This window comes from Marmota flaviventris, chromosome 15 (genome assembly GCF_047511675.1).
Source record: "Marmota flaviventris isolate mMarFla1 chromosome 15, mMarFla1.hap1, whole genome shotgun sequence".
NCBI classification, from domain to species: Eukaryota; Metazoa; Chordata; class Mammalia; order Rodentia; family Sciuridae; genus Marmota; species Marmota flaviventris.
The window spans coordinates 708,779-722,631 of record NC_092512.1 but is presented as its reverse complement, the minus strand read 5'-3'; the positions used below and the strand labels follow the sequence as shown (position 1 = coordinate 722,631).

The following is a 13,853-nucleotide window of genomic DNA, read 5'->3' as shown; positions in this document are numbered from 1 at the left end:
ATGCTAATGATGTGATTGACTGTATAGTCTCTGCACCCTGGAGGCTTGAGGATGCTGCTGTCTGCAGATCTTCTTTCCCACACCTCAGGTAAACAGGTGAACTTTGTCTCTGATGGGAATGAGGAATGACCTAGGGTTGAGCTGTCTTTGTTTTCTTGAAATAGATGTTCAGGCTGCTGTGGCTTTTCAGATCTGAATCTTGCTATACTTCTCTGTCCCCCAAGGTTGATTGCTGCTGTTCTGTGGAACACTAGGGGGCAGAGGTGGAACTTTGGAGCATGTGCCTGCTCACGTTCACAGCCATTGGTGTGTACTTGGAGAGGTAGATGTCTGTGCTTGCCCTTCTTTCCTAGGGTCCACAGAAGTCCAGGTGAGAAGCAGAGTTGCTGCTTTCTGTGATCAGCAACCCCAGGCCTTGGACCCTCTTTCTGTGAACTAAGTTGTTTGAGTGTAAGCATGTTCTCTGCCAGTGCAGCTCACAGAGTCTGATTCCCTTGGGGAGGAGCACCAGATGAGGCTCCCACGGCTCTTGTGAGCTCCTGGGAAGTGCTCAGAGAATGATGGTTGATAAATCATGAGAATCATGCTTTCTTCACTGAACTAGAGGGCCACCTTGCTTGGGGAGTTGGTATGTGAACCCAGTGACATAGCTCCACTTGGATTATGTTGAGAAATTGTGTTCTTGGGGGTTGACAAGCAGTCACCCAGCCCAAGTTTGTGCTGGTGACTCTAGAAGTTGACTCTTCTCTGGCCCCTGTGCTAGGGAAAAAGGGCCCTTGGACTCCATGTCTGGCTAGGGCAGTCCGTGACCACCCCATATATGTCTGACCCTCCAGGCCAGCTCATCATAGCCTCTGGGCTGTGGTGTGCTTGCCCCCTCTGGGCTCAGTGCAGGTGATGTAATACTTCTGTTGTGTCCACACATGCAGCGGCTGTAATACTTATGAGTGTTTTTTTTTTGTTTTGTTTTGTTTTGTTTTTCAGTACTGGGGAATGAACCCAGGAGAACTCTACCACTGAGCTTTTCATTTTTTATTTTGAGAGTCCTGCTAAGTTGCTGAGGCTGGCTTTGAACTTGTTATCCTGCTTCAGCCTCCCAAGTTGCTGGGATTATAGGCCTGTGCTGCTGTCCTGGGTTCCTGTGAGTCCTTTTGTGGCAAAGAGAGCCCTCATACAAGGACTTTGTGGGCCTCAGACAGGGCCAAGTGGGCATTTACTAAATGTGGAACCGAGAGGACACAGCTTCATCATTCATGTAAGAGTGTAGGAGGACAGACCCCATCAACTCGACCTCCTACCTCTTCTTCCATAGTTTTGTTTTATTTTTTTAAATAAAACCACCATGGTGGGCATCTGGTGGTTTTTCTTTCTTTCTTTTTTTCTTGTGGTGCTAGGGAGTGAACCAGGGCTTTGTGCATGCGAGGCAAGCACTCTACCAACTGAACTATGTCCCCAGCCCTATTTTTCTTAACATGTCTGTACATTTCTTGATATCTGTGCACTAGTGTGAGGGTCTCTGTTGAGAGATGTGAAAAAGTTCTGGGCCATCTGGCTTGAGTGGCCTTTCCTCTGGCTCTGCCAGGGGTACTAGCACCCAGCATCCCTGTCCTTATGACTTGGGATGCTCTTGGAACCTACCACGTGCCTGGCTTCTCTCCAAGTCAGAGTATGACTAGAGGTGCTGATCATCAGCACTTGTAGAGGGTGGAGGGGCCCAGGCAGAGTCTATGTGGGCTGATGGCTGTGCCACAGTCCCACAAGGTGTCTGCTTGCAGCACTGAGTCCTTGACTGACCATTGTACCACACTGTCCCTCTGCTCTGGAAAGGGAGGATGGAGCTGTTGGTCTGAAGGAGTGATCAGCACAGCCTCCATTTATCTGTGGGCTATTTCTCCTAAGAAATCCTATATGTTCTTTGCCCTTTTTCTTGTTTGTCTTAGTAATGCACAAACTCCTTTGCATATTATATTAGGAAAATAGTCTTGTCACATGTATTATGAATGATTTGTCCTGCATTGTCTATAATTTGGCCAGTATCACTCCCAGCACTTCCTCCCTCCCTCTCCACCTTCTATCCACTGGTCTTTGTTGGTTGGTTTGGTACCAGGGATTGAACCTGGGGAACTTAACCACTGAGCCACATCCCCAGCCCTCTCTATTTTTTATTCTGAGACAGGGTCTTACTAAATTGCTTAGGGCCTTCCTAAATTGCTGAGGCTGGCTTTGAACTTGTAATCCTCCTGCCTCAGCCTCCTGAGCCACTGGGATAACAGGTGTGCACCACTGTGTGGGCTTCATTCATTCATCCTTTTTTTTTTTTTTAATTTAAAAAACATCTCTGTTTATTTATTTTATGTGGTGCTGAGGATCGAATCCAGAGCCTCACATGTGGGAGGCAGGCGCTCTATCACTGAGCCAGCCCCAGCCCCTTGCATTCTTTCTTAATATAGACTTGTGCTGTAAACTCCACAGAATTCAACATAACTTTTTATTTTAACGTGGTTTATAACTTTTTGCATTGAACCAGGGTGTCTTGCCACTGGCCCACATTCCTAGCCCTTTGGTTTTTATTTTGGGACGGCGTCTCTCTGGGTTGCCCGGGCCGGGCTAGGACTGCCACCTCCTGCTTGAGCCTCACAGATTACTGGGATCCCAGGTGAGGGCCACCCTCCCACCTTGTGATTCCATTTTGTGTTCCTTTTGTGGTACCTGCATGACTTCAAAGCATAGTGAAGAGTTTCTAAGTACTTGAGACTTTCTTAGTTATCTTTCTCTTATTGATTTATTTTATTCATTGTGGTCAGAGAATGTACTTTGTATGTCTTGAATTTTTGACATTTATTTATTTTTTAAAAAATATTATTTTATTGCATTTGCTAAAGTGTTTGTGTCAGTTTTTTTAATTTTATTTTATTTTCTAGTTTTTGGCAGACACAACATGTTTATTTGTATGTGGTGCTGAGGATCGAACCCGGGCCGCACGCATGCCAGGCGAGCGCGCTACCGCTTGAGCCACATCCCCAGCCTGAATTTTTGACATTTATAAGATTTGTTTTATTGCCCAGAATATGGTTAGTCTTGGCAAATGTTCCTGTGTTTTTGGGAAAAAAACCCACATGTATCCTAATGTTATCGAAGGGAGCGTTCAGTGAATGCTGATCAGGTCAAATTGGTCAACAGTGTGGCCATTCACACCTCTGTCTTGCTGGTTTTCCCCTTGTCCTCTCTGTCCCGGAGAGAGGAGTGTTGAAAGCCGTTACTCAGGTCTGTCTGTGCTCCCTCCGTTCGTATCAGGCTTGCTCTGTGCCTTCTGGGGCTCTGTTATGTGTCCACAGAGTGTCCAGAGTTGTCGTGTTGATGAGACCGGCAGTCTGGCTGGCTTGATCTTCTTTTCCCACCCTTTTACCCTGAACCTCTTGTGAACACAGCACCTTTCCTGCAGTGTTTGAATATGTGACGTAAGTCACAGTGACTGTTGGCATGACCTCGTCTGCCGAGTCTCTCCTTTGTGCTTGTCCGGGTCAGTTGGCTTCGAGCCATTCATCTTCGTCATGGGTCTCGTCTTCTTTTTTTCCGTGCTCCCTCCCTCGCCCTCCCCCCCCTTCTTCTTCGCGCTACCTCAGCCTCCTGGTAACTTTGGATACCAGCCATTGCGTCTCTCCTTGCTGCACCCTGTCATCCCGCTTGAACTTTGTGCTAGGATGTGGTAAGTTTCTTGGATGCACTTGAGTCCATTCAGGGCTTCTTTTAGCTTTGTGAGGGGACAGAGCAGCATTTAGTCTAGGGGAAGTTTTATGTCATCACTAAGGTAAGACCCTTCCGTAGCACTCTGCCTGGTACCTGTACCTGGTGACGTCTGTGCTTTTCACTCTGGCCTGGGACCAGGCACATTCCTGGCCCTTTGTAAGCTCCGGATGCTGTTTTTGCCAATCCCTTTGGGTAGGTTTTCCCCACTTTCGGTTACTTTTCCTTCTGTGGCACTTGTATTAGTTTTCTAACGCTGCTGTAACAAATTAGCACAGACTTAAAGTTATTACACAGATTCATCATCTTAAATTGCTTAAAGTCAGAAACCCCACGTGGGTCTCACTAGGTGAAGATCCAGATATAGGTAGGGCTGCGTTCCTTTTTTGTGGCTCTGGGAAGGATCTGTTTCTGCTTTCAGGTTGTCTTTTTTTTTTTTTTTTTGAGAGAGAGAGAGAGAGAGAGAGAATTTTTTTAATATTTATTTTTCTTTAGTTTTCGGCAGACACAACATCTTTATTTGTATGTGGTGCTGAGGATTGAACCCAGCGCCGCGCACATGCCAGGCGAGCGCGCTACCGCTTGAGCCACATGCCCAGCCCTGCTTTCAGGTTGTCTAAAAAATTTGTTTCTTTGCATTTTAGTACCAAAGTCCTTGCTTTCTTTCCACCTATGAGCTGAGGGCTTCTGTAGGCCACCCCTATTTCTTGTATCAAAGCCACCTTCCTGCATCTTCAGAGTCACCAGTGGTGGGTTGAGTGTTTCTCATGCCTTGAATTTTTTTTTTTTTTTACTCTCTTATTTCTTCTCTTTGACTCAGTGAGACAGTTTTCTTTTTTTAGTGGGGTGGGTGGGTGGGGGTGGAGGTGGGGGTGGAGTATGAGGATTGAATTTAGGGCCTTGTTTATGCTAGGCAAGTGCTCTATCACTGAGTTACATCCCGAGGCCTTTTGATTTCTTTAAGATCCCACTAAATTGTCTAGACTGATCTCAAATTGGCACATGTCTTACTTCACCCTCCTGAGTAACTGGGATTACAGGTAGGTGCCACCATGCCTGGCTAAATTTTCTGCTTTGAAGGATCTGCTCTCACCCTGATAATCCACAATAATCTAGTCTCTAGGTATATACCTTTAATTTCATTGCTAAATCCCTTTTCCATATAAGTGAAAGTGTTCATGTATTCTGTGTATTCGGGAATGGGCATCTTTGGGGACATTATTCTGCCAACCCAGCACTGATCACAATTCACTGAGTGCCTGGAAGACCCTCTGCAGGTCTCCAGCGTTCTCTCTGGATGTGTTAGTCTGCTTTCCATCACTGTAAGATTATACCTGAGATAATGAATTTATAAAAGCAAAAAGGTTATTTTAATTTATGGTTTAGAGGTTCCATTGTATGATCAGACAGACCTGTTGCTTTTAGCCTTCTGGTGAGGGTACTGGGTAGACATGATGGGGAGCAAGTGGCATAGGAAAACTGCTTACCTTGTGGCCAGGAAAGGGTTGGGGCAAGGGTCCCATAATCCCCTTTTGGGGCACACCCCCAGTAAGCTATGGACCTCCCATTGGGTCCCACCTCCTAAAAGTTCCACCCTCCCAATAACTCTACCCTGGGAACCAAGCCTTTAGCACTTGTGTCTGTGGGGACACTTGTCACCGTAGCCCTGGGCGACTCTCAGCTCCTGGAGCCTGTACACCAGCTGTCTTGGAGCCGGCCACCCTCCTGGCTCTGTTTCTCAGCCCCTTTGGCCTGCTTCAAGGCCTGGGGCTCTTCCTCCTCGCAGTGCCCTGGGGTAGTTGAGGGGCCCCCATTTCCCACCCCTAGGGTTCACTGGCCTTCGCTTTCTGATGTCTGTCATTCTAAGAAATACATTTTCATGTATTGTGTCCAGTTTCTTTTCTTTTCTTTCTTTCTTTTTTTTTTTTTTTTGTATCAGGGATTGGACCCAGGGGTTCTCAACCACTGATCAGCCCTATTTTGCATTTTATTTAGAGGCAGGGTCTCACTGAGTTGCTTAGCGCCTCACTTTTGTTGAGGCTGGCTCTGAACTCATGAGCCTCAACCTTCTGAACTGCTGGGATTACAGGCATGCACCACCACGCCTGGCCCCAGCCCTTTTTATGTTTTATTTATTTATTTTAAAAAATTTAGACGTTGATGGACCTTTATTTTATTCATTTGCTTATATGTGGCGCTGAGCATTGAACCCAGTGCTTCACACATGCTCAGCAAGTGCTCCACCACTGAGCCACAGCCCCAACGCCCCTTTTTATGTTTTATTTTGAAACAGGGTTTCACCAAGTTCCTCAGGGCCTCACTAAATTGCTGAGGCTGGCTTTGAACTCACAGTCCTCCTTCCTTGGCCTCCCAGGTTGGTGGGATCACAGGCGTGGGCTGCATGCCTAGCCTGTCTAGTTCTTGAGGTGCTCTGGTGGGAGCGCTGGGTGGCTCCTGTCACGCTCACCTGTCTGGGGCAGATGGTCCCTGGTGCCCAGCCATCTTAGTTTGCTCCTGTTTGAGTTGGGTCAGGGCCACCCTTAGGTCATGTGATTGGGTCACCTTCTGTTGAATGGTGGAGATCAGCAGTGGTGGCTTTACACAGGCAAAGCCTCTGTCCCTGGCTCCTCTGCCGCGTGGACTCGGTCCAGGTCTGGGAACTTGGGGTCTGAGGTTTCACGCCAGCCGTCCCCTCCCCTGAGAAGAGTGCTGTGTGGGCTCTTCTGAGTCGGCCCTGTGCCCTGCCCCCTCTCCTTGCTGGGCTGCAGATGGAATAGTGTGTCTATTTCCCGTTTTCCTTGTTCCTTTTAGATGCTTTCCAGGAAGGAAGGGGCAGTGCTGCGCTGATGCCCTCAGTGTCACAGCAGCCTGCTCTGCCTCTCTGTCTTGTTGGGTCCCTGGGAGTTTCTGTCTGTTAGCTGTCTTTTCTTGCTCTTAAGGGTTTACCCTTTTAAAACATGCATCTTTTCTGTCATTTTATTGGAGTTTTGGTGTGGTTGGTAAATGCTTGGGGTCAGCCTGCCTTCCTGAACTAGAATTCTCATTTATTTTATTTTTTTTAAATATTTATTTTTTATTTATTTATTTTTCCTTTTTAGGTGGACACAATATCTTTTATTTGTATGTGGTGCTGAGGATCGAACCCAGTGCCTCACGCATGCCAGGCGAGCGCGCTACCATTTGAGCCACATCCCCAACCTCTCATTTATTTTTAATTTCTGCAACTCCCAAGGTTGACACCATTTCTAACCTTGCCTCCTCTCCATGTGGGCACAGTCTTTTGAGATGCCAGGGCGGCGGGGTCAGGTGTCTCTCCTTACTTTCCCTGAAGCGCATCAGGAAGGAATGCTGGATGGGAGATGAAGGGGACCGTGGGGCTCGTGGATCCTCAGTGAACGGAGGCCAAGTGGTTAGGGTGAAGCTGGCTGCCAGGCGAGGGTGAGCTGTGGCCTCTCTGACCTCTGGAGGACAGGGCACAGGACGTGAGCATGAGACTACCGCATGAGTAGTCTGTGTGCTGGAGGGGCCATCTCTGCAAGCGCTTTGAGGACTGTGGTGTGTGAGGCACAGTGTCCACTGTCTCCTCAGTGAAGGGACAGGTGCTTTGGGTCGGGGAGCAGCTTTGTCTGCCAGTACTCAGGATGGTGAGGCCATTCTGTGGGCAGCACTTCCCCCAGCTGCCAGCTATGTGTGTGGGGGGGTCTGTTCGACTCTCTGAATAATTTTACCAGCTGCAGTAGAGATAGTTCCCAGGGGAAATTCATTTAAATGTGTTTTGCACAAAAACGGTAACTGCACATAAACTTGGTATTATGGAGGCTTGTGAATTAAATCTGTGTTTTTGTCTTCTAGGCTGGAGAAGCTCTCCATGTGCACTTTAGGCAGTGGAAGCTGAGAACTCAGAAATGGCAGAGTCCTACATGGAGAGTGAGTGCTCAGGACATGGGGTAGATGGCCAGGTGCCTCCTGCCCTCTGCTGTTGGGACAGGACAAAGCCAACATGGACTGTCCACTTGATACCTGGGAGCCTGGTGGGGTCTGGGCAGGATGTGGAGCTCACCTGTTGGGGTTTAGGATCCAGATGAGCCATGGCATTCAGAACGTGGTTTGTGGGAATGACTGTTGAAAGGACAGATTTTCCCCAAGTTTTCATTAAAGAGAAGTAAGAATGCAGTAATTGTCCTATCCTGCTTGGGCTGTTCTGAGAAAATACCCTAGACTGGGGGACTCATAGACAATACATTTTTTTTTTTTTTTCTAATAGCTCTAGAGATTGGCAGGACCCAAATCAAGACCTGAAGGTTTGTGTCTGATGAGGGCTGCTTTCTGCTTCCTCAGTAGCACCTCTTGCCATGTCCTCACATGACCGAGGGATAGAGGGACTAGGGATCCCACTGACCCTTGGTAAGGCACAAATGCCACCTGCTGTCAGGATGGTCACCACCCAGAGGCCGCATCTCTTAAAACACCACATTGGAGGTCAAGTTCCAGCGTGAGTTTGGAGAGGCCAGTATTCAGGCTACGGCAACAGTGTAGGTGGACCTGAAATGGTGGTTTCTCTGCAGTGTGGCACACTTGGAGTGGGTGTCCCTGATCACTGTACCCTCATCCTCTTTTAAGAATATATTTATTTATTTATTTTTTGGTACCAGGGATTGGACTCAGGGACACTCCACCAGAGATCTCTATCCCCAGCCCTATTTTGTATTTTATTTAGAGACAGGGTGTTGGTAAGTTGCTGAGTGCCTTGCTAATCTTCTGAGGCTGGCTTTGAACTCCTGATCCTCCTTCCTCAACCTCCCAAGTTGTTGGGATTACAGGTGTGTGCCGCCGGCCTGGCCCTCACTCCATTTTTTTTTTCTATATTTATTTTTTAGTTATAGGTGGACCCAATATCTTTATATTTATGTGGTGCTGAGGATCGAACCCAGCGCCCCGTGCCTGCTAGGCGAGCGCTCCACCTCTAACCACAATCCCAGCCCATCCTCACTCCCTTTTAAACAAGACCTGCCGTGACCCTGGTCTGCCTTGGCTGGCCACAGCTTTCCCAGCTGACAAGGCACATCACCAGTGGCCTACTGCAGGTGTCGGGTGAGATTCTGGCCACATGGCTCTGCCTCCTGGAGCTCTGCTGACGGTTGAGCCGTCCCTTGGGCGCTATAAGTGCCACTCTGGGTGCTGCCTCCTCAGCTTGAGGGATGCTGAGAGGCCTGCAGTGTGAGGGCATTGACAAATGGAGGTGGATGGGAATGGGTTTGGGTACCTGTGAGATCCGAGGCCCAGCCAGGTCAGGACAGGGACACAGAGCTGTTGGGATGAGGGAGAGGAAGGGCATGTACTTGTCCACAGAGGATGGTCTCCATGTGTAGTCCAGAGCCTAGAAACAGGTGAGGGTGTTCGTCAGAGGGTCCAGGTTTGGTTTCCTGAGGTGAACTTGGCCTTAGATACAGTGAGATCTTATCAATCCCCCACCTTTCCTTTTTATTATTTTAGACAGAGTCTTGCTAAGTGACCCAGGCTGGACTTGAACTTGTAATCTTTGTGCCGCGCTTCCTAGGTTTCTGGATTATAGACATGAACCCCGGCACCCAGCCAACTCTTGAGTCTTGGGTGGGGAGGGCTGTTAAAAGCCCAGCTTCCTGCTCTGGAATTCCTCCCCAGAGGGGAGCCTGAGCCTCATTCCGATGCCTGTCTATTCTGTTGCCATGGCAAGTGCCTCCTGGGCTGTCCTCATTAGCAGCGTGGGCATTGGGCATGGTGCTGGTAGAGCAGAGAGCCTGGGGCATTCCCAGCCCAGCCTGGATCATCTTCTCGGGATGGTCAGCGGGCTCAGATGCCCCACCTGCCCTGGGCCCAGTGGAAGGGCTGCGGTTGCTGGATCTGGTCTGCATAGTGCCTCGTTGGTCTGTTGATTGCTCATTCACATCTGGTCCTGCTAGGCAGAGTGTTGTGGGACAGGGACTGTGGCTTCATTGGTTCATTTATTGTTCACTGCAGGTCCCTGCCCCTCCGCTCAGCTCCCACCTGTGCAAGCACTGCCTGTTGGAGCCGTGTCTTGTGGGTCCTGAGGCCTCAGGCTGGTGGTGCCAGAATGTGCCATCTCCTGCTGCTGAGTCTGGGGGCGTCAGCTGCAGGAATGTGGTTGACAGGGACGCCTCAGACTCAAGCCACTGACTGGGCTTTGTCACTGCAGAGCTGTCCTTCACCTTGCTGGATGCCATCACCGACAAGGAGCCTGTGGTGCAGGAACAGGTCTGCAGTGCTCTGTGCTCCCTCGGGGAGGCACGTCCCAGGGAGATGCTCCGCGCCTGTAACGAGTACCTGCGACAGCACGACAAGGTACCTCTCCCCTTGGGCATGGTGGCTCCAGGAACACTCTCATCTGTGCTATGGTTTGGGAGGAGATGGCAGCAAGAGCTGCAGGGTAGGTTCCCAGCTTGGCAGTCAGCGGAAAGCAGCTTCTGGGCTCCCTCAAGGCCAGGCATTTCAGGAGAATGGCCACTTTTGGGGTGAGGCCCTTGGTCAGGCTGGGCTGGGCGGCAGCCGTCCTGCTCGTGTGCGCGCCATTTGCGGTGCCTGAGTGGCTCTCTGCCCAGGGAGAGGAAGGCTGTTTCCAAAGTGTGTAATTCAAGTGTCTGAGTGCTTTGTTGAGGGCTTGCGAGGGTCCCCAAGGCTCTGCCTTATCCTGGAGGCCACCAGTACATCCACTCCCCGAGGAGCTTCTCCCAGGAAGGAGCAGGTCCTTCTCTTGTACCCTGGAGAGTCCCATCCTCCTGCAGGTGTGGCTGACTCACCACAGCCTGGGACATTCAGGACTCTCCCTTAGCCCTGTGTGGATGTGAGGCTACTGTCCCAAGATCTGAGGTCATCAGAGCTCTCTGCGGGTGCAGGCACCCTGGCACAGTGGTGCCCTGTGGGACCGCATAGCTCTGCCATTGGAAATCGTCACACGCACCTTCTGGTTTTCCTCGGTTTCACGGTTTCAAAAGACCACTGTTATTTTTATTATTTATGTATTTATTTATTTTTGTTCTAAATGGACACAATATTTTTATTTGTTTTTAATGTGGATTTTATTTACTGAGGATCGAACCCAGGGCCTCATGCATCCAGGGCAAGCTCTCTATCACTGAGCTATAGCCCCAGTCCCCACTATTATTTTTTTATTTTTATTTTTTTAGTTGTAGATGGACATAATATATCTATTTATTTATTTATTTATTTATTTATTTATTTTTTTTTTTTTTTTTTTTTTAAAGAGAGAGAGAGAGAGAGAGAGAGAGAGAGAGAGAGAGAGAGAATTTTTTTTTAATATTTATTTTTTAGTTCTCGGCGGACACAATATCTTTGTTTGTATGTGGTGCTGAGGATCGAACCCGGGCCTCACGCATGCCAGGCGAGTGCGCTACCGCTTGAGCCACATCCCCAGCCCCATATTTATTTATTTAATGTGGTGCTGATACGTGAACCCAGTGCCTCAGACATGCTAGGCCAGCACCCTGCCCCTGAGCTACAGCCCCAGCCCCGCTATTATTTTTTTAACTGACGTTTTGCTGTGTGGAAAGGGACGTCTGTGTGACGTGTTTCCTCTTATCTGCTGACTGCCACTCTTGGGGAAATCGCCTGTTCCAGGAGAGCACTGCCAAGGGTGCTGGGGTTCGGGACACCTCGTGGAGGGCCGCTCCCTTTCTGTTTGCCCCTCCTGCTTGCTCAGGAGCTGGGTGAGCCAGGGGGACTGGCGGGCCACCCTTGTGCCAGGTCAGCGCTGCACATGCCTTCGCCTGCAGTGCTTCCTGGGGCTTTCCCTGAGCCCGGAGCTTCTTTCTCGGAGGGCCAGGTACAGCACTGAAGTGCCAGGCACTGCTCGGTGTGACGTGGCACTCTGACACCAGCATCCAGTTGTGGGACAGAAGGTGTGTTGACCAGCGGAGGACCTGGCCAGGGCCGGGGGAAGGAGCCCCTTCGTGTGGCTTGCTGCAGAGCCCCTGTGACCTGGGTGCCTCTCCCTTCCACTTGGCCTCTGACTTCACCTCTTTTCTACCTGTAGTTTAGCTGACTGGGAACAGAATCCCCCTTCCCATTCCCGTGCACGGTGAGTGCTGACCTCGTCTCTTGGCACCTGACCCTCCCCAGCCCTTTCCCGCTCCTGCAAGCTGCTGCCAGGAGGTCTCAGTGACTGCCTGTAGGTTCTGCTGTTTGCCTTCCAAGTCTGAGGCCAGCCTCAGCAACTCAGATCCTGTTTCAATACAAAAGAAAAAAAGTGCTAGGGAGCTGGGGTTGTACCTCAGAGGCAGGTACTCCAGAATTCAATCCCAGGGGTGCAGTAGCAGGAAACCACCCAGCACTCACCTGCCGCTGCCAGGTGCCGGTCAGTATTCTTTATACCTGGGGGGCTTTATGGCCTCAGCTCCTGGCTGGCCTAGGTGTTTGGGGTTCTGTTTTCACAGACCCGGAGGCCTGTGACTGCCGCTTGCCTCTCAGTGCAGAGGGGCCCTGGGCACAGCTCTGCTGCTCTGCGGGGCATGGCCAGTCTTGCACACATCCACCAAGGTCTGGCACAGGACAACAGGTTCCACCTGGGGCCGTCAGGCCCTGGGGAGTGGTGGGAAGAGATGCACAAATAGTCAAACAGTTTTCAAATAGTGGTGGATCTCTCCCCCTTCCCTTCTACTAGTTTCTGTGTCACAGACTCCTGTCTGCTTTCCAGCCTCTTGACAGTCTCCTCCTCACACAAGCGGACTGTGGGGACTGCTCATCTCTGTGTGGGGACTTAAGCTGTACACAAGGCTGCGAGGGCCTGGGCCCCCATGTGCAGGGCTGGGCTGGTCCCTTCGCATCAGCCACTATTTGGCTAGAAGTGGAATTGATTCCAGGGCCATATGGGGGTGTTAGAGCCCAACTTCAGAACTGAAGTGACTGTTGGATTCTGTTTGGACTGGAGTGGAGACTTGGCCTCATCCTGGGGTATCCTGAGAGAGACGGAGGTACGGATAAGCTTGGTTCTCCTCTGCACTTTCACAGCCCAGCACACTTCTGGGACTGGATGTGTGGGGCATTTTCCATGTAGTCGGTCAGTCCCTCTGGATATCAACTGCATGTCCTCTAGTTCAGTTCCATTTTGACCCTGTCTGCCTGGAGGTAGAGTCAGGTCCCCAAGGTAGCCGCACTTGAGGTGGCAGTGTCAAGCCCCTGTTGACACTGTGTCCTGATGTGAGCACCATCTAGAGATCAGGATTCCCACAGTCTCCTCCTTGGGTTTAGTGACTTTGCTAGAACGGTTCCTGGAATCAGGAAGCATGCGTGTTCACTGGTTCATCAGAGATATGACAAAGGATGCAGGTGGGCCCCAGAGGACAGGGTGGGGTGGGACGGGCGCAGGACCCCCATGCCCTCCTGGGGTGTGCCACCTGCTGGCTGCCTGGAAGCTCCTTGGACCTTGTTCTTAGGTTTTATGGAGGATAATTGCTCTGTGATCAGCTCATCTTCACTCTTCTCCCGTCCCTGGTGGCTGGGGTGGGGTAGCAAGTCCCTAGCCTCTAATCCTTCTTTGGTTTTTCCAGTGACCAGCCCCGCCCATCCTGAAGCTGCCAAGGGCCCCAGCCAAGTCATGTCCTCAGCATACAAAGGCATTTTGGAGCTTGGGGCAGTGGCACTCACAGCTGGAGAGGCTGAGGCAGAGGATTGTGAGTTCAAAGCCAGCCTCAGCAACTTAGGCCCTGGGCAATTCAGCAAGACCCTGTCTCTAAATAAAATGTAAAAAAGGGCTGGGGATGTGGCTCAGTGGGGTTAAGTGCCCCTGGGTTCAATTCTTGGTACCAAAAACAAACAAACAAAAAACCACCATTTGGAGAATCCAAGGATTTTAGGAGTTGTGCACCTGGAAACTAAAGATATATCTCAGGTTATCACATTTTTGTGGGGTCAGCATTGGGCCTTTGTGTAGCTGAGTTCATGGCCTTAGGGCTGTGCTGACATGCCTTTATGCAGGGGGATTTTTGGGGCCACATTTGTTTGTTTTCAGTAGTGAAAGGAACAGGATTTATTCAGGGCAAGAGGGGACCCCATAAGGGCTGCCCCTGTGGCCACCCTTTGAACTTTGAGTCACAATT

General features: G+C 50.2%; 1 protein-coding gene across 7 annotated transcripts in view; it reads left to right on the top strand.

Moving 5' to 3' along the window:
• The window catches only part of Mroh1 (maestro heat like repeat family member 1), a 74,336-nt gene that overhangs the window by 2,211 nt on the left and 58,272 nt on the right, over window positions 1-13,853 (top strand). For all 7 annotated transcript variants that reach the window (XM_027951444.3, XM_027951453.3, XM_027951426.3 and 4 more), the window contains exons 2-3: window positions 7,597-7,671; window positions 9,938-10,083. In XM_027951444.3, coding sequence (XP_027807245.2) covers window positions 7,650-7,671; window positions 9,938-10,083 — 168 coding nt within the window. In that variant the 5' untranslated portion in view covers window positions 7,597-7,649. The remainder of the gene's footprint in view (window positions 1-7,596; window positions 7,672-9,937; window positions 10,084-13,853) is intronic.